Source organism: Solanum verrucosum, unplaced genomic scaffold, assembly GCF_900185275.1.
Source record: "Solanum verrucosum unplaced genomic scaffold, falcon-dt-bn FXZP01000100.1, whole genome shotgun sequence".
NCBI classification, from domain to species: Eukaryota; Viridiplantae; Streptophyta; class Magnoliopsida; order Solanales; family Solanaceae; genus Solanum; species Solanum verrucosum.
Window position 1 is genome coordinate 1,174,948 of NW_026020254.1, and position 18,546 is coordinate 1,193,493.

At 35.6% G+C, this 18,546-nt stretch overlaps 3 protein-coding genes across 4 annotated transcripts in view; 2 read left to right on the top strand and 1 right to left on the bottom strand.

Annotated features, from left to right (window-relative positions):
* LOC125833217 (glutaminyl-peptide cyclotransferase-like) overlaps positions 1-18,546 on the top strand; it is a 247,381-nt gene that overhangs the window by 109,835 nt on the left and 119,000 nt on the right. The window lies entirely within an intron of this gene.
* Positions 3,540-13,124, top strand: LOC125833194 (dnaJ protein ERDJ2A-like). The gene is made up of 11 exons (XM_049512338.1): positions 3,540-3,630; positions 3,865-4,087; positions 4,204-4,299; positions 4,791-4,911; positions 5,139-5,245; positions 5,364-5,581; positions 8,947-9,124; positions 9,223-9,342; positions 10,250-10,336; positions 11,816-11,926; positions 12,135-13,124. The coding sequence occupies exons 2-11, from the start codon at positions 3,902-3,904 to the stop codon at positions 13,002-13,004; spliced, it is 2,094 nt and encodes a 697-aa protein (XP_049368295.1). The 5' UTR covers positions 3,540-3,630; positions 3,865-3,901; the 3' UTR covers positions 13,005-13,124.
* Positions 14,046-18,433, bottom strand: LOC125833214 (pentatricopeptide repeat-containing protein At4g21190). 2 transcript variants are annotated; one of them, XM_049512359.1, is made up of 6 exons: positions 18,285-18,433; positions 17,851-17,975; positions 17,345-17,443; positions 16,948-17,091; positions 16,642-16,854; positions 14,046-14,467 (listed from the first exon to the last, which is right to left on the bottom strand). In XM_049512359.1, the coding sequence occupies exons 2-6, from the start codon at positions 17,938-17,940 to the stop codon at positions 14,087-14,089; spliced, it is 927 nt and encodes a 308-aa protein (XP_049368316.1). In that variant the 5' UTR covers positions 17,941-17,975; positions 18,285-18,433; the 3' UTR covers positions 14,046-14,086. The 2 variants fall into 2 exon arrangements, with proteins under 2 accessions (XP_049368316.1, XP_049368317.1); XM_049512360.1 differs by having other exon boundaries at positions 18,299-18,427.

The following is an 18,546-nucleotide window of genomic DNA, read 5'->3' on the forward strand; positions in this document are numbered from 1 at the left end:
GAGATCTGTTATGTATCCCAGATACATAGGAGAGTGGCGAGAGATATGGGAGAGAGGCAAGGGAGGCGGGAGAGATTTGGTATGTATCCTAAATACATGCGAATCCACTTGGATCCAATGTATCTAGAACAAATTACACCTAAATTTGACCCATGTATCTCGAGATACATGTATCTGGACACTCCAAAGTCTGATAAGATACGTAATATTGTAAACTTAAGTACATCTAATTAATTGTCTTATAAACTAGTGATATTTAGGTAAGTTTTCATAAAATAATAGAATTGACATCTTCAATTAGCTGCAAACCTAGAAAAAAGAAGGGGAAACTAAGCAAATACCCATACAAGCAAAATAATTACAAACATATACTCTTGTACATTTATACCTCACTAAATAATTACACTATATACCCTCTCAACTAATTTCGCTTAACTGATACTAATAAGTATCATACACTGTATTGGTATCATTAAGGTTGAAAATTTCGCTTAATTGATATTAAATCAATATATATATATATATATATATATATATATATATATATATATATATATTCTTATAGTATCATTGACTAATAAGTAATTTCTGAACAAGAAACCTTAATGATACCTATACATATATTCTTATAGTATCGTTGACTAATGAATAATTCCTGAACAAGAAATCTTAATGGTACCACAACAATATACATATACTCTGATAGTATCATTGACTAATGAGTAATTTTTGAACAAGAAACCTTAATGATGCAAATACAATATATATATATATATTGATTTGGTATCAGCCTTAATGATACCAATACAATATATGATACTGATTTAGTATCAATTAAGCGAAAATCATCCGTCTTAATGGAGGGGGGGGGGGGTATGGTCTATAATTATTTATGAGAGAATAAGTATTTCTTGAATTATTTTGGATTTGAGTATTAACATGTAATCAGGGGCAGATCTATTCAGTACGGTGGGGGTGCCACACCATCCACAAACTTCGACGGGAACTTTATGTATATATAGGTATATATATACCACATATAGATAAATATTAAACGTGCCACCCACAGTACAAAAGTGCTCTGTGGTATCGATGGTAAAAGGCTGTATAATTGAGCCTAAGGTTGTGGGATCGAATCCCCTGACATATTTTAATTTTTTTTCTTTTTTAAAATTGCCGGAACGTTTAAGTGAGTTCAAGGCTCCTCTCATAATCAGCTTTTCAACTTTTTTTTTTCTTTTAACCATTGTTCCAAATTATTTTGCTACTTTCCTCATCTTTAAATAATTTTATATTTATGAAATATACCCTAATTCATCCTACTTTTAACATTTAATATTATTTTTCTATCCTATATATAATTATTTACATTACTAAAATATTTGTCAATTAACAAAATTAAACAATAATTCATTTTTATTTTCATTATCCTAACAATTAATTTTTCTTGAAAAGTGTAAACAAAATTTGTAAAAATTTGCAAAAAATGATTTTAAAGTAAAATAGTAAATTGGCATTTTTGTTTATAATCTCTTAAAGAACACGGCAAAAAAAAAAAGTTAATAACTAATACAAAAAACAAAAGGGGTATAATTTTATTTTTTCTCTTCTCAATAATTTGATAATTTCATAAACACTTAAATGCATACTTCAACAAGAAAATATAATGGAAAGATCATTAGTAATCCTGACAAATAATTACATAAGTCTTGGTACCAGGGCCGGCTCTATGCTTGCAGAAATAAGGCCTTTGCCTTAGGCCCCCAAATTTCGGGGGCCCCAAATTTTTGTGAAGAATAAATTATGTGTTAAAATTTTTATAGAAAAATTAATTATTTATGATAAAAAGTATAATTTTTTTAAAAATAAATTATTTTATCCACTTTAACATCTTTTGTACTTTGTTAAAAATAAGAATTAAAAGTGAAAAGTGTTGAACAAAGTGAATTACGAATTCTTTTTTATTTCTTTTTAAATTTTAGTTTCAAGCATTACTCTAAGCATATTAAAATGAGATATACCAAGTCATCAATTTTTTGAGTCAAATTCTATGATTCTAAACTTCTAACTCTTATCTTTATTTAATATTTATCAACTTATTACATATATCATTATGCTAACAATGCATATAATAATTGTCTCACTTAAAGGATGTTTTTCAATGTTGTGTTGATAAAATCTTACCTAAAACTAGTAACTCAAAAAACAATATTAAGTACTAATAATTTTCATCTTAATAGTGTAATTTTTTTTTTTGAATAAATACGTATATGAAGTGTATTTATATTTTAGGCGGTGAATTGAAATTTCACTTTAGGCCCCCAATTACGTTGAGCCGCCCCTGCTTGGTACTATTTTCATGTAACCCAAAATCGAAAATCATCCATAAACTCCTACAGTCCTACATATATACATACTCTCTCGATTTATATGATATCAATTTATTCTTGAAATTCAAGCTATGTGAGGCCCTCAACTTTCATTAATTTTTTCGTAAACAACCTACATACACTTTTTGATTTTTTTTTATAATTGTTGTTTATTCCTATTTTATTGATTGATTTGTCAAATAGATCGAAAGACGAATAATTCAAATTAAACGTAAAGTTGATTTAGTCGATGAGTCTACTTGGCACCCATAGACTCTAAATTCTGGATCCGTCTCTGCATGTAATTATTATGAGTTTTATGGTCCATTTATATAGTTTTTCCAAAAAAGAAAGAGAAGAATAAAAGTAAAAGATTTATGCATTTCGACAGCAATAGTAATTAATAAAATTTGGTTTATTTTGTGTAGTTTTTTTTGTCTTAAAAGACAAAAAAAACATAAGAAACAAGCCAAAAATCCAGAAAGTCACGCATTTTCCTTGTGTTAAAATAGACGAAAATATAAGTTTTTTCGTACAATTTTGCCCTCAACTTCATGGCTCAGTCCAAATGAAAAGATTATCAAAATCTGTTTAAGTACTACTCCATATTACTTTATATTTTCCCCAATGTCAAATCCTTACAAAACCCATAATTTTCAATTGCAAGCTACAAAGTAAACGACTGCGAGAAAAAATAAAATCTTTGGGGGCTTACGTTTCGGGTTACCAGTCGTAGTCCCTCAATCCAATTTCAACATTCTTCATAGCTGATTTTGCAAGTTGAAGAATCCATCACTGGTAAAGAGGCAAGTTTTCCCCTCATTCTCCTTTTCGTTTTTATGCAAATCTTGCAATTTCTTGATTTTTACTTATAAGGGAAGATTTTGTTTGAATTCAAATGGGTTTTCAACTTTTGATCTAATCCTGCTATTTGTTTTATTGAGGGTGCGTCAAATGAGAGTCTTTCTATGGGTTTTGCTGTTGTCTGAGAAGATGAATGACTTTGATTTGTCCTTTTTTTTTTATATGGGACTTAGGCTTGCAAATCTAAAGCTCCCATTTTTGATGATTTGCCCCAATGTTTTTGAGTTTAATAAAGAGATTATTGTTAGGATAGTAGTTTACTTATGTTTCTGTGCTATTGAGGTTCATACATTAATTTCGCAGGTTATATGTATGAAGGGATCAGTTGATCGAGCGGAATTTTGCTGATAATTTCAGTTGCTTTCCTTAAAATTTACCTGTTTGTGGTTAGGAGCTGGTACCGTATAGAATCAATCACATGTGATTCAATATGAAACTATTTGGGTTCAGCTATATGAATCATCTACGTCCATTCCGCTTTCATTCCAATACTAAATGACTTGTCTTTGAAAGACAATTAGGATTCTTTAGAAATAGTGTAGTATAGTTAGTTGTCATTGTTGGAATTAAGGCTGCTATCCCCACTTGGTGCAGTCCTAATCAATTTGTTTACTACCACGTTTGTTTGCAGGCTATAGAATCTGCGGACTATCTGTGGAGAAGTTCTCATGGCTGACACTGGAGAAAATAGTGCTTTGTTCCCAATTTTTATATTGTCAATAATTGCCCTGCCTTTAGTACCCTATACAATTCTTAAATTACTTCGTGTTGCTTCAAAGAAGGAAAAGAGTATTCACTGTGCGTGTTCAGTTTGCTCTCGATCAGGAAAATATCGCAAATCCATATTTCGAAGGGTGAGCTATCAACCAAGCATCTATATACAATTTTATGTTGGATGTATGCATGGAGTTATGTTATTGGTGTTGCGACCCAATATCCTGTTTTCTAATCTTTGAATTTCCTCGTGCAGATCTCTAAGTTTTCAACATGTAGCAACTTTACCGTGCTGCTGCTTTGGGTCATTGTGGTTTTCCTTGTTTATAGCATCAAGCAAAGTAGTCGTGAGGTGAAATTCAACCATGCTACAATTACTTCAGTTCTCTAAATGACATTGATAGGTTATCCTAGATTTTTCTCCCTGCATATTGATGTTAGGAACAGTTGCAGAGCATGGAACTTAAATAAGGAGATTCAATAAAATGCTAGATTCCCACTCATGGGGTTTGAATTTGTGACTTAAAAGTAAATTTTAAACATCCTTTTCCACTATACTAGAAGCCTCCTTTTATGTCAAGGTGATTCGAAAACACGTATATATATATATATATATATATATATATATATTTACAAAAACAGTTTTAACTCTATTTGCACAGTATAATGTGTTGCCAAAAGGAATTAAATTGAACCCCCTTCACTATGCCCTTGGTTAGGAAAACATATTTTGTGATTCCCCCTCCCCCCACCCAGCCAAAAGAATTGGAAAAAGGAAAAAGGAGCCAATAGATGTTGCAAGTAAAGGTTTGGCTGACATTGGATCTTTTTCTTTCAAATCAGATTGAAGCTTTTGATCCGTTCAGTATTCTTGGGCTAGCACCAGGAGTTACCGAATCTGCAATAAAGAAAGCATATAGGCGACTTTCAATACAATACCACCCAGACAAAAACCCTGACCCAGGTGAGAGGTGTTATTGGGATGCAGTTTATGTGTCACTTTACCTCTAAATGATGAAGATCCATCTCTCTCACTCTCTCTCAAAAAGAGACAAACAGAAAAAGAGAGAGAGAGAGATTAAAAAAGAAGAAAGAAAGGGGGAAAAAGAAACTGAAATTGATGAAGAATCGGGCATTCTGTATTATGATGTCGGCTTGTCAGTTATATTAATCTTTCTTCTTGATTTTCAGCTGCTCATAAGTATTTTGTGGAGTATATTTCCAAAGCTTACCAGGCCCTGACAGATCCGGTCTCAAGGGAGAATTTTGAGAAATATGGACATCCAGATGGCAGACAGGTGTTGATTCTTATCCAGTAATAAAATTATACAAGTCATCTTATCTGTGGAATGAGAGAAACATGTTCAGTGCCTTGAATCCGTACATAGATACTAACAATATTACGTCCTACTGTAGGGTTTTCAAATGGGAATAGCGCTTCCTCAGTTTTTGCTTGATTTTAATGGCTCATCTGGTGGTATATTATTACTTTGGATTCTCGGAGGTTTTATCCTATTGCCAATGGCGTTTGGTGTTGTTTATCTATCAAGAGCATCAAAGTATGGGGGAAATAATGTCAGGCGTGAAACTCTTGTCACTTATTTTGAATTAGTGAAGCCCTCCTTGGCTCCAAGGTAAAAATATTTTGCTACACATATGCACTGTAATTGTTCAGTACATAAATATACATTTGACACGTCCCGTTGTGAAGCCTCCTGTAAGAATATGATGGTGCATTAAGCGAACAAGTAATACTAACTTGATCAAATTAACTCTCTTAAAATTTGTCTTAAACAAAAATTTCCTTTTGAATTTATGTTGGAGAAAATTCGTACAACCATACCCTTTGGGGTGGCCCAGTGGTTTGGGCTTGAGACATCCATGTTGGAGGTCTCAAGTTCGAAACTCCTTGCCAACGAAAGCAAGGGTTTGCCTTCTGGGCCGAGCTCGTCGCACCGGGCTTGCCTAGTGCGGGTTACCTCTCCTGTGTGGTTTGCAAGCTATTGCATATGAGCGGGGGTTTTACCCTGTGCGCACCCAAAGGGTAGAGGCTACGGGTTTCCCTTGTCATTAAAAAAAAAAAAACTTATACAACCATTGGTTGAGAGCTCCCAGTTATCCCTTGGCAAATCAAATACCAGAATAGAACTAATCCTATTTTCGATAAAGATGGTGGGAGGATTGCTCTTTTTCAGTTCTACAAGTGTTAGATTTCATCCGTTTTCATTTTTCCTCTCTAGCTTCTGGTGAATCTAAAAATCAGTATAAATCCTTAACTAACTGCCTCGTGTGTAGATTTTGTCCATGATATTTAAATCTCTATTTCTTTACTGCCCTCCATGCTACATATGCTTAACCAATGTAGATCATCTATTTGTAATTGCTATATAGCTTCTATGGTTCCTCTAGATAAGATTATGTGAGCATCCAGTCAGAAATTTAATTATTTATTTTATCAATTGTGTCAAAATTGGATAGAGTTACCCAGTACATGTATTAGTGGGAGGTAACAGGTACCCTGTGAAATTAGTTGAAGTGCATGCAAGGCCCCAACACCATATCAAAAGAATAAATAAACTAATAATTACAACATTTTGAGTTCTGGAGATATATATTTTGGTATCTTGAAGGGCATGTTTGAGGCTGCTATAATTCTTTTCGGGAAAAGGTTTAATATAATCTCCTATGTACACAAGCAATTTTCTGTTAGCCTTACAACATTGTTCAAGGCAAATATCTATTCAACTCATATTCATTTTCTCTTCAATTGAGGTATCTGTCCATAGGACTTCCTAGTATTGAATTTTTGTCTTGTGAAGCAATGCTATAGTCATGTTACTTGAAAGCAAAGAATCTTTCTTAGCATGCGTCTCCCATCTTCCTAATCAATCTAAACCAGCATTGTGTTACGATCCTTGCCCCCCATTTGTGACTTTATTAGTAAAGGGCTCGTTTTTCTTTACTTGAAGATCAGGTATAGGTCTTGACGTTCGGTTTAATTTTCATTTTTAATATTTCCTTTATTGTTCTTGATCAAAATATTTTCTTTGTTGTCGTCCTTAATCTTGTTCCAATTATCTTGTTTCCTTTTTGTTAAACAATTTTGATCTTTACACACTAAAATCACATCCCACAGAAGGTGTGGAAGGTGAGAGGCTGTTTGACATGTTTTTGTTAGAATAGGAATAGGTTTATACAATCCTATTAGAATAGGAATATGTTTATACAATTCTATTAGAATAGGAATAGGTTTATACAATCCTATTAGAATAGGAATAGTAATAGAAATAGAAATAGGAATACTAAATAGTATCCTACTTGGTAAAGGATTGTATTCTAGGGTCTATAAATAGGGTTTCAATGTAATAATGTACACAACAACAATTCAATAATATTCTTTTCCTATATTTCTCACATGGTATCAGAGCTTCTACGATCTTGGTAAACAATCAAAGAGCTTCCGCTGCCGGCGGGCGGCTATTATCCATATATGCTGCCCGTCCGGCCAACGATTATGTGAGCAAAAGTTGGGTCACCGTGTGATCTTTTCGGTGACTATTTTTTCATATTTAATTTGTGTAGCACCATGCCATCATTCCGGTGACTATTTTTTCATATTTAATTTGTGTAGCACTGTGCCATCATTCCAGTGACTACTATTTTATATATAATTGGTGTAGCACCGTGCCATCCTTCCGGTGACTATATTTTTTTGCATATCTGATTTGCGTAGCACCGTGCATCTCTCCAGACTACTTTTCATATATAATTTATGTAGTACCGTAGATTTTTTTGAAACATTTTCTCATATCTGAGTTGCATAGCATCATGTGTCTTTTTAGTGACTCCTCAGATTTTATTTGCATAGTTCTATTCGTCTTTCCGGTGACTCCTCAAATCTGATTTGCGTAGGGTTGTGCCATCATTCCAACCCTACCCATATAATTTTTCTTTTTTAGTAGGGTCGTGCCATCATTCCGACCCTACCCATATTATTTCTCTTTTTCAATGGGGTCGTTCCATCAATTCGAACTATCCTATATAATTTCTATTTTCTAGTTGGGGTGTGACATCATTCTGACCCTACTCATATAATTTTATTTCTTAGTTTGTGACCACTTTTAGCCATCAAATCTAATACTTCGGCCTATGAGCATGTTCTGGCCAGTTTTTCGGTGACTTGTCTGATATCGACTCCTCTATTGATTCCAACATGATCCATATACTTTACACTAGATTTTGAGCACTTACGACCGCTGCATTGTGAAGAAGTCTATATGGAGCAACCACCTAATTTTGTTGCTCGGGGGAGTTTATTAGCCTTGTATGTTGATTACGTAAGTCACTCTATGGTCTGAAACAATCTTTGCAAGTTTGGTTTGGAAAGTTCCAACACTGTAATTTTATCACTCTGTGTTTTATCGGCATTATGCATCAAATTCAGTATTTCATGAGAAGACCAAGCACATTGAGATTGATTGTCAATTTTGTGAAGTCGAGTGATCAACTTGCAGATATCTCACCAAGCCCCTCATCAGTCCTCGTGTTAATTACATTTGTAACAAGCTAGGTACATGAATTGTATGCACTAGCTTGAGGGGGAGTGTTAGAATAGGAATAGGTTTATACAATCATATTAGAATAGGAATAGGTTTATACAATCATATTAGAATAGGAATATGTTTATACAATTCTATTAGAATAGGAATAGGTTTATACAATCCTATTAGAATAGGAATAGTAATAGAAATAGAAATAGGAATACTAAATAGTATCCTACTTGGTAAAGGATTGTATTCTAGGGTCTATAAATAGGGTCTCAATGTAATAATGTACACAACAACAATTCAATAATATTCTTTTTCTATATTTCTCACAGTTTTAATTACGTACTCCTTCCTCAATCTTTGAAAATTAAGCATTTTGCCTTGGTTGATATCGAGTGTGTTCAGTATGTATGTGATTGTTTTTAAACTACTTGTGACACTTGAAATGACAGCAAAGTTATGGATGTATTCATTAAGGCAGCTGAGTTCATGGATATTCCAGTTCGAAGAGCTGATGATGAACCTCTTCAGGAACTCTTCAAACTTGTGAAAAGTGAACTGAACCTGGATGGTAAGAATGCCAGGCAGGAGCAAGCAAAATTTTGGAAACAACATCCGGCTATTGTTAAGGTGAAGTTCAAAAGAGATAGCCATGAATCATGATACTTGAAGCATTTTGTATTTACCATAAATCTCTTGTAGTAAGTTTATTTTCCTTTCTTTGTCAGGCCGAATTGTTGATTCAAGCCCATTTACTTCGTAAAGCAGACACTTTCTCTAGTAACTTGCAGCAAGATTACAAACATGTGCTACAGTTTACACCTCGCCTTCTGGAAGGGCTAATCAAGGTAATTTTTTGCGTTACTTTTAGTATCATGCAGTTTGACATCTGATGGTTTAAGTTTCATGCTATTATTATTCGTTAGATGGCACGTATGCCGACTTTCGGTACTTTGAGTTGAATTTGATATATTGAATTTGTTATGGAAGTACTAGGTTACTGGTGGGAAAGCTAATAGGCACTCCAAATGGAAGTAATTCTCTTTTTTTTCTTGCTAAAAAAATACCGCTTTTTATTTTCCAAATAGAACAACCACGACAGACACTCCTAAGTAAATAAAAGGACTACTATAAAATTGCTATGAAAATAGAGTAAGACATAAAAAGGCAAGCTCAAACTGTAACATTCTCGGGAAACTGACCTGGGTTTGACATACATAAACAGTCTAGGTTGACAAGCTTTTTAGCAATCAAGTTTTGAAGAATTGTCCTAACCAAGTTTCCATTCTTTAGATTCTCCTTTCTGATCTTCAACAATCCAGACTCCTTATCTACTTCTCGTTTGCATCATAGTAAAATGTAAATTGTGAGGGCAGAATGAAGATATTAGAACAGTATTTCACATTACTTGGCATATTTATGGCGGTTAGATGGTAACTTTGAATTTATTTTTTTTTAATCAGTATTATGTGTTCTAATAGTTTAGTTTTTTTTAATTTCTAGATAGTTTAGTTGATATCTTATAGATGTAGTTTTGAACTTATATTGTCAAACAACTTTTCTTTTAGGTTGAGATTGTCTGATGTTAATGCAACCAGCCATCCTTTTTTTTTTTTGGTACATGAATATGATTTGCTGCTGTTCAGTATGTGTTGGCTAATATAAGTTGACTTTAAACTTTAACTTTTGGTTTCTTATCTACCCTCTTTTTCAACTGTGACTTGGAGTCGGTCATCTTGTTTATTGTTCATGCAGATGGCAACTGTGCCACGCACTGCTAAGGGACATGGTTGGCTAAGGCCTGCAATTGGAATCGTCGAGCTCTCCCAGTGCATAATTCAGGTCTTTGATTTGGTGCTGTTTAAGCAATACTTCTGTGATCGTGTCAAATGACTTATTTACTACTACTAAAGTGACTGTAAGCATAGTTTTATCATTCAACTGCTAAAGTTTAGGTTGATTTAGCAGAAAGGGAGTATTTAGCAAAGTCTTTACATCTATGAGGAGGTACTTTGATTATGTTTTGATTTAATGCAACCAGCCATCCTTTCTTTTTTTTTTTGTACATGAATATGATTTGCTGCTGTTTAGTATGTGTTGGCTAATATAAGTTGACTTTAAACTTTAACTTTTGGTTTCTTATCTACCCTCTTTTTCAACTGTGACTTGGAGTGATTATGTTTTGATTTAAAGGGAGGTAACCTACTATCTCTACCATACACATGGGAGCAAATTAGATTTTCCTTGTTGACTAGACCTGGAAACTGAGACTGGTTGGCCCAGGAGACCGACCTAACAGGCACAGAAAATGGGGTCCAAAACTGTCCCAGGCAGGCTGGCTGGTCCCGATTGTCGCCCAAAATCAGTGCAGACCGAGATAGGCTAGCTATTGGAATGAACCAGGACCGGGTGGGGTTGTAATAAAAAGTAACTTACATTTTGATAATATTTGAGGTTTCAATTTGAAGAATTCTTTGAATAATCATCAGCTTCTCTGTAATCTTCTGCCGTTAATTCGAGGTGGCAAATGGGCGGGCTGGGCTGAATTGGGCAGGACAAGTCGTCAAGATGGGTTGAGTTAATAAATGGGTGGGTTATTGATCCATTCAAAAGTTACTTGGGCTGAAATGGGTAGAAATGCGAGTCAAAATCCAACCCGCCTTACTAAGTTTTAATGCTTTACTTGTTCTTTTGTAATTTTTTTAGTACCTAATAAAATTATTATTTTTCTTTATATTAGTATATATGACATACCAAATAAAAAAATGTCTTTTGAAAATATTTTGACAAAATTTCTCATGGATTAATGTGGGGTACATATCAGCCCAACTTTGATGGCCTGAAATGGACGGGTCAATAATCAGCCCAAATTTGGTCGGGTTGGTCGGTTTATGATTTCATGGGCTGATTTTGCCACATCTACCGTTAATAATTTTTGAAGTTTCAATTTAAGATTTGTAAGTATTCCATTTGGAATTCTTTTGAAAGTAAATAACCTTTAAGATATTTCTCTTCAATATATTTTTTTCCATTTTTTATTAATAATTACATTTTACAATGTAATGTCTTACATTCTTCAAAATTATGAACAATAAGTTACAAACAAACAAACCCGGGGCTCGCCTAGTAAAACCTAGTAAATTGGGGCTTTGAGCTGGTTCCATCCCCCTAGAGTTTTAACTGGACCAAACCGACCTAGTTGGTAGGTCACTGTCAACATGCCTCCTTTTCATTGTATCTTGCAACCTTATATTATCCACATTAAGATAAAAGCTTCAGATTTTCAGAATATTGAATCTTGTGTGTCTGTTGTGGATGCAGGCCGTTCCCCTTAGTGCTAGGAAGGCAGGTTCAGGATCCTCTGATGGTGTTGCTTCGCTTTTACAGCTTCCACATTTTAGTGATGCAGTCATTACAAAGATAGCGAAGAAGGTAAGCATCTTTTCCTATCCAGACATATCAGAGACGTTCCTTGAGAAGTTAGCTATAGACCGTTATTAGGAAAATGTGGTTGTTTGAGTGTGAGTACGTGCAGCATTCTTTCTTCTGTTCATACTTACCACACTCTAATTGTTTAATCATTATTCATGACATGGTTCTTGTCATAGTCATAACCTTTACTCTTTTTTGTCCATGGAAGGTGCGTACGCTACAGAACCTCCTGGACATGACCTTTCAAGAACGTGCCGAGCTGCTTTCTGATGTTGCTGGCCTATCCGCTGCTGAAGTACAAGACGTGGAGAAGGTGCTAGAATTGATGCCTCGTGCAACAATTGAAGTTACTTGCGAGACTGAGGGCGAGGAAGGCATCCAAGAGGGGGACATTGTCACTGTGCAGGCATGGGTGACAGTCAGACGTGCTAATGGTTTGATCGCAGCTATTCCACATGCTCCATACTATCCCTTCCCCAAGGGAGAGAATTTCTGGTTTTTACTTGCAGATGCCAATTCAAACGATGTCTGGTTTTCTGAAAGTATCAACTTTATGGATGAAGCAGCAGCCATAACAACTGCTTCAACAATAACCGAAGCAAAAATGGAAGCATCGGGGGCAAATATGGAGGAGATTGCTGCCGCTGTTAAAGATGCTGTTGCGAAAGTTAAGAGAGGGTGCCGACTGATCTTGGGCAAGATCCAAGCTCCACAGGCAGGAAATTACAGTTTAAACAGTCATTTGATGTGTGACGCATGGGTTGGCTGCGACACAAAGACAAACTTAAAACTAAAAGTATTGAAAAGGAGCAGAGCTGGAAGTCGAGGTGGTCATGTTGCTGGGGGAGTGCAGGATGAGAATGACGTTGAAGATGAAGATGAAGATGACATTGAAGAAGATGAAGATGGTGACCAGAGCGAGTATAGTGAGGATGAGGATGAGGATGAAGACAAGGATGAAGACGAGGATGATGAGGCTGACAAACAAAACAATAATTCTAGTAGAAAGGGCTTTGCTAATGGCTCCGCTCGAAGAAAGGGTAGAAAGCAAGTTCCAAGGCAAATCCGATTTGCATGATGGGGTCTGTATTTTAATATCAGCTGGAATAACGCTATTCATTTTCTAGAGTTGGCTTCTTGGCACTGAATGGATCACAATTTGAGAAAGTTAATTTAAGAGTTTTACCTAACATTTTTACATGGTTTTGGCCAATTTTTATTCCCATTCACATTTCTTACTCTGCATGTTCATTGATTTGTAGTTCCCCTCTTCTTACCCCTGAAAAAATTTGTTCCTACAAGTGTTCTCAACCATCGCCTTTGTAGGAACTTGGATAATCTTCCTCTTGGCATAGGCATGAGGTTATAGATTCAAAGGGATTTGCTCCTTTACGGCCACAAACCCATTTCTGCTGCAAAGGGTAGACTGGGCAGGTTGGGTTGAAATGGGGTAGTTAGACTGATCTGAACTAATAAATGGGCAGGTTGGGTGAATTTGAGCGGGTTATACTGGATTGAACTAATAAACTGGCAGATTGGGTGAATTTGAGTGGTTTAGATTGAATTGAATTAACAAATGGGCAGGTTGGGTGATTTAGACTAAACTGAACTAATAAATGGGTAGATTACACTTACTTGGGTTAAAATGAGTAAACAATAGATCATAGCCCAACTTACTAAATTATTTATAAGTTTTGATTTCTTTTTGTTTTCTTATAATTTGTTTAAGTACCTTATAATTTTGTCTGTTTATTGTTATACTTATCAAACTAAAACTATTATCTTTTTTAAAATATTTTGACAAGGTTAATATGGATCAATTTTGATAATATATCAACTCAAACTTTTAAATGGGCAGATCAAAATGAATTGAATTAATAAATGAAGGGACCAGCCTAAACTTGGGCAGGTTTTATCACCCTTACTTACACCACTCATCTCTTGATATATTTGTAGGTTAAAAATCGCTTCACTTGGTTCTTACTCTCTCATTCCACTTGAATATACATTGCAGTCATGGGGTAGATTAACTTAAATTACAGCTACAGTTTTGGGTTTTCCTCTTGGTTCATTTGACAATGAGCAGTTAAAATTCATCACACGAGAGGAAACACAACAATAAATGTCAAACGAATGATAACTTTATAGGAATTCAAATCATTAAGTTGACATAGAGGATTCCCTTGTTTCACTAGATACAATTGATATTTCACCCGGTTCACACTCTTCAACGTCTTTGATTTGCTCTACATAATCTTCATCAACTTCATCTGCTTGATCTTGTGAGTTCTCATCGAACTCAGACTCATCTACTTCTTCAGACTTACTTTCAACATCATGATCTTGAGATTTATCAAGATCTTTTGTTCTTATTTTAACCCTCTTTCCTTTTATGTAACGATATTCCCACTTTGGGGGTGGATATTTCTTTTTCAATTTCTGGTACTTGTCCAACATTCCCAGTTTCTGAAAAACATTTCCCACCATTGTGACAACTGGCACAGTTGGCCTAATACCAAGCTCTTCCATGTCTGCGAATATCTGCAGAGGAATTCAAATCCAGATATCAGCAATGAAACAGACATGGAACATTAATTCAATTAAGAATACTATACATTGATGGTTCATGTAGAGAAAAAAGCTTCCTACCAAAATATAGTGTCAATTGAAAGAAGAGTAAGAGAATCCCAAACACTTCCAACTGCTGTCAATATCTTCTCAAACCAAAACAGTCGAAGCAAAAGTATGTAGACACATTCAGTGGTATGGTGGCTTTCTCCACCTACACTCAAACTCTCACAAAGAAGCTTGCTCTCAAGTCTTTCTTACGGTTGTTGAGGCCCATGAGCACGCCCTGCCGCTAGTTTTGGCATCAACCTAATGCTAGAGCTCACTCTAAGAGAATAATTTCTCCCGTGATGGAAGGTACCAAGTCTATTTTCCCGAAGAGGTTGTTGGTGCAACACTCGTACCAATAACCCCGTACTAGCTTGGTCTTGCCCTACAATAGCACTTACTTTCACAAGCCAAATCTTGCCCTATTTTGAAGGCACCAACCCACTTATCCAACATGGTTGTGAAGGATTCACTTTCCATCCATTGCAACCCTGAAGATGGCTAGGCATACAGGGAATAAACTCATATTCCCTCATGATATTTAGTTATCATCTAGAAATGATAGGTAATCCACAATTAAAGAGTACAATAAATGTGAACACCACCACTGTGTGAACACAAACATCAAAAGCTTAATCTATTTTTTATTTTATTTTTATGACAAGGAAAACCCGCAACTGCTACTTTTTGGGAGCGCACAGGGTAAAACTTCCGCTCCTATGCAATAGCTCGCAAACCACATAGGAGAGGTAACCTGCACTAGGCAAGCCCGGTGCGACGAGCTTGACCCAGAAGGCAAACCCCTTGCTCTCGCTGGCAAGGGGTTTCGAACTTGAGACCTCCAACATGGAAGTCCCAAGCCCAAACCACTGGGCCACCCCGAAGGGTCAAAAGCTTAATCTATTTTACACGTACAGGTTCTGCTGAAATCATCTACTGAAGCCGTGTTTATTATATGAAATACTCTCTTTTCGGCTTAGTTCTATTTTCCTTCCTGTATTTCTGTGCTTAATCTGTAACTTCAACATATCAGATTTGAGCTAGTTTAGTTGTTGCAATATAAACAGTTCTTTTGGCAGTTACTAACCTCACTTTCTGTCTTCACTACCCATTCCCTAAGCACCCTAAACTCCCTCACATATAGCAAACTTGCTACTATCTCTTATATATGTCTTAACAACCTCAAGGTGTTTGTATGTGAAGAAGGCTGTGGCGGTATTGAGAAATTGGCTTAAAATAAGGGATGACACGAGGCAAAACCCGACGACGCATTTAAGTTCTATATGGTATTGTTGACTCCTCTATCTAAAGAGCTAAACCAAGGTTCCATTCAAATGGAAAAATAAGTGTTTCTCACTGTGGGAAGACAGACCAAAATAAGAACAAAAATCCATTATTAGTATTGCACAGTCAGTCCCACATGAGTAGAGGCGTGCAGGCAAGCGAATAGAAAAGTAGTCTTTCTCTGCAGCAAGCATATTCAAGTACCGAACAGCACGATGAATAGGCAGCTGTTGGAGAGAAGGCACCAGTCAGACCTGCAAGCACTGGGTAGTATGCAGCGGCAGTTTTCAATCATACAATGAGTACTCTTAGTCTGACTTTTAGGGGTAGTCAGCTGTCCTCGTTCTCCCAAGTGTTTCTCACTGTGGGAAGACAGACCAAAATAAGAACACACAATGGTTCAAGTGATGAAATGTGAACTTTCTTTCATTTATTTGTTTTCTGAGAGCCACTTCTCTGAAATTCTATGTTTGCATTGCTTCCTTTGTACATTAGGTTTTACCTCAATACTTCTTAGACTACTATATTAATACATTGCTAGCTTCTTAAGTTTATTAAAAAAAAAAAAAAGAGAGGAAAAACACACACATAATGCTTCTTAATTGCCAAAGTCCTGTAGCATATAGTTTGACTGTTCCATTACCATTGAACAAAATCACTTATCAAAAGGCACTATTCCATGGAAATAAAAGAGAAAAAAATAAAAAATAAAAAATAAAAGAGAAGTACCTAGGTATTACTGGAGAGAAACCAATTAATTGAAGAGAATGAGTACAGAAGCAAGAAAAAGGGAAGGCATAAAAAATGTAGGATACCTCAAACATCTTCTCATTCATCTCCTTGTGATAGTATATGGCTATCATTTTCTGAAAGAAAATACGAGGCATGCTTTCCAGATTCTGAGAGAATAGTTTCAGCCAAAGCTCTTCAGCTTCCTCAAGTCTTCCATCCTCAGCCAAGGCATTTAACAACGCAAAATAGCTTCCCATTGTTCTTCCTTGACCTTTACTCAACATCCACTTTGTCACCTGTAATTAGATACCCTCGATTGATACAATTTATACTAGGACCTGATAAGCCTTTTAAGGAATGAAAACTTAGGGCCCCAGATAAGATGATACCTGAATTATCCTTTTCCACTCTTTTTCATTCTCAAGAATTTTCAATGCTTTCTTCACTGTAATCAAAGGGAACTCCAGTTCCCATGCAATGAAAGAATCAAGCGCTCCGTAGACTTCTTCCTTGACATTTGATAATCCCTTTATCTACAAAGAGAAAATCCAAAAGTAAGCAAAAATTCTGTTAAACCAGACTTATATATTATATCATTATTCAGGATGCAGGTGCCTGTTCATGTTGGGGGGTGGTCAATAGTACAATTTATTGATTATGCGTATACAGAAGGGCAACTAAGACAAAAAACCTGAGGCAAACACTCTTGTTAATGTAGAGAAATTGAAACCTTTTGTCTTGAAATCATACCCAAAAGAGAAATAATGTAAAAAGAGAAAATCTTACACACTCAACAAGCTTCAGTGACTTGGAAATGGTCCCTATTTTCTTTTTTGTTTTCCACACTCGAGGATACCTTGGTCGTGGACCTTTAGCTTCGCACACCTGAGAAACATCAGAATTATGATAGAGAGGTGACTTCAAGAGCAAGAAGAGAGGAAATAGAAAAGAGCAGTGTGTACCTAAAAGAGAAAAAGGAAGACAAGGCAAACAATAATGAATCATAGGAACCCAAATTGAGCATATTACTTTTAAACGTCCAAGTCAGGCAACATCTGATTCCTCCTGAAGGAAAATTGAAGTCCTTTACAGTTACCGTAGAGTTTCTCTAAACTTCTACAAGTTTTTTCTTTTCCAAAATATTAAATCCATTTCTCTTACTACTTTCTAATAACTTTCAAACACATTGACATTAGCACTGCAGCTAGCAGCTTACCCTATATAGAACTTATGACATAGCAGTGTGGGAACAACAAATTTGTTAGGCTTCAAGAAAATCTGCAGAATCTTACCACAACGTTACGATTATAGTTCTTGGGGAGCTGAATTGTTTGCTGTCTTCTAGTAGTAAAAATTACCGGAGAATACCTCAAACAAAGCATTCTCAGTGGGGAAGAAAAAGCATCAGTTGAAACTCCTGCAACACACAATCCAAGAATAAGATAAAATAGCACTCAATTGGGGTAAGAAAATCGGTTCCCTTATTTTAAAACCTTATCCATACACTCCCCATCGAAAAGAAATTACATTTTGATGAAAGGGATTGCTCGAATCGTAAGCACCCTCCATCTCCACCTCCCACCCGGTGGTAGTGGTTTCGAGTCACCGGAAACAAAAAAGGGTGGGAGCTTGGGAGGTTAAAAAATCAATTTTTTTTTCTCTTTTTGGGTCAATAACTGCAACCAACATGGGTTCGAGCAAAAATAAAAAAGACTGAAAGATTTACCAGAAAATGCTCACAACTAATTGAGAGCTGAAAGTGAGACTGTATTTTAATGGCTTCCCAAGAACAAAGTCCGTTCGCACACATGGAGAACTGAGATATTTTCTCAGCTGAAGGGTTTATCCAAGTAAACCAAATGAATCTCAAGGGCATTACAGTAATTTCACACCGTTATTTTGGCAGGTGGACTCAGCTGTAGGGACGGTATGGGAGCAGACATGGAATCTTTTATCGCATATTGCTAATGAATAAAGAAGAAGAAACA

Excerpts from the sequence above, each read along its gene's own strand:
- LOC125833194 (XM_049512338.1), top strand. The coding sequence starts at position 3,902 with ATGGCTGACACTGGAGAAAATAGTGCTTTGTTCCCAATTTTTATATTG. Across the intron at positions 4,300-4,790 it reads TCAAGCAAAGTAGTCGTGAG|ATTGAAGCTTTTGATCCGTT; the intron begins GTGAAATTCAAC and ends CTTTCAAATCAG. Across the intron at positions 5,582-8,946 it reads AAGCCCTCCTTGGCTCCAAG|CAAAGTTATGGATGTATTCA; the intron begins GTAAAAATATTT and ends TTGAAATGACAG.
- LOC125833214 (XM_049512359.1), bottom strand. The coding sequence starts at position 17,940 with ATGCTTTGTTTGAGGTATTCTCCGGTAATTTTTACTACTAGAAGACAG. Across the intron at positions 17,092-17,344 it reads CACTGAAGCTTGTTGAGTGT|ATAAAGGGATTATCAAATGT; the intron begins GTAAGATTTTCT and ends TTCTCTTTGTAG. Across the intron at positions 16,855-16,947 it reads AGTGGAAAAGGATAATTCAG|GTGACAAAGTGGATGTTGAG; the intron begins GTATCATCTTAT and ends ATCTAATTACAG.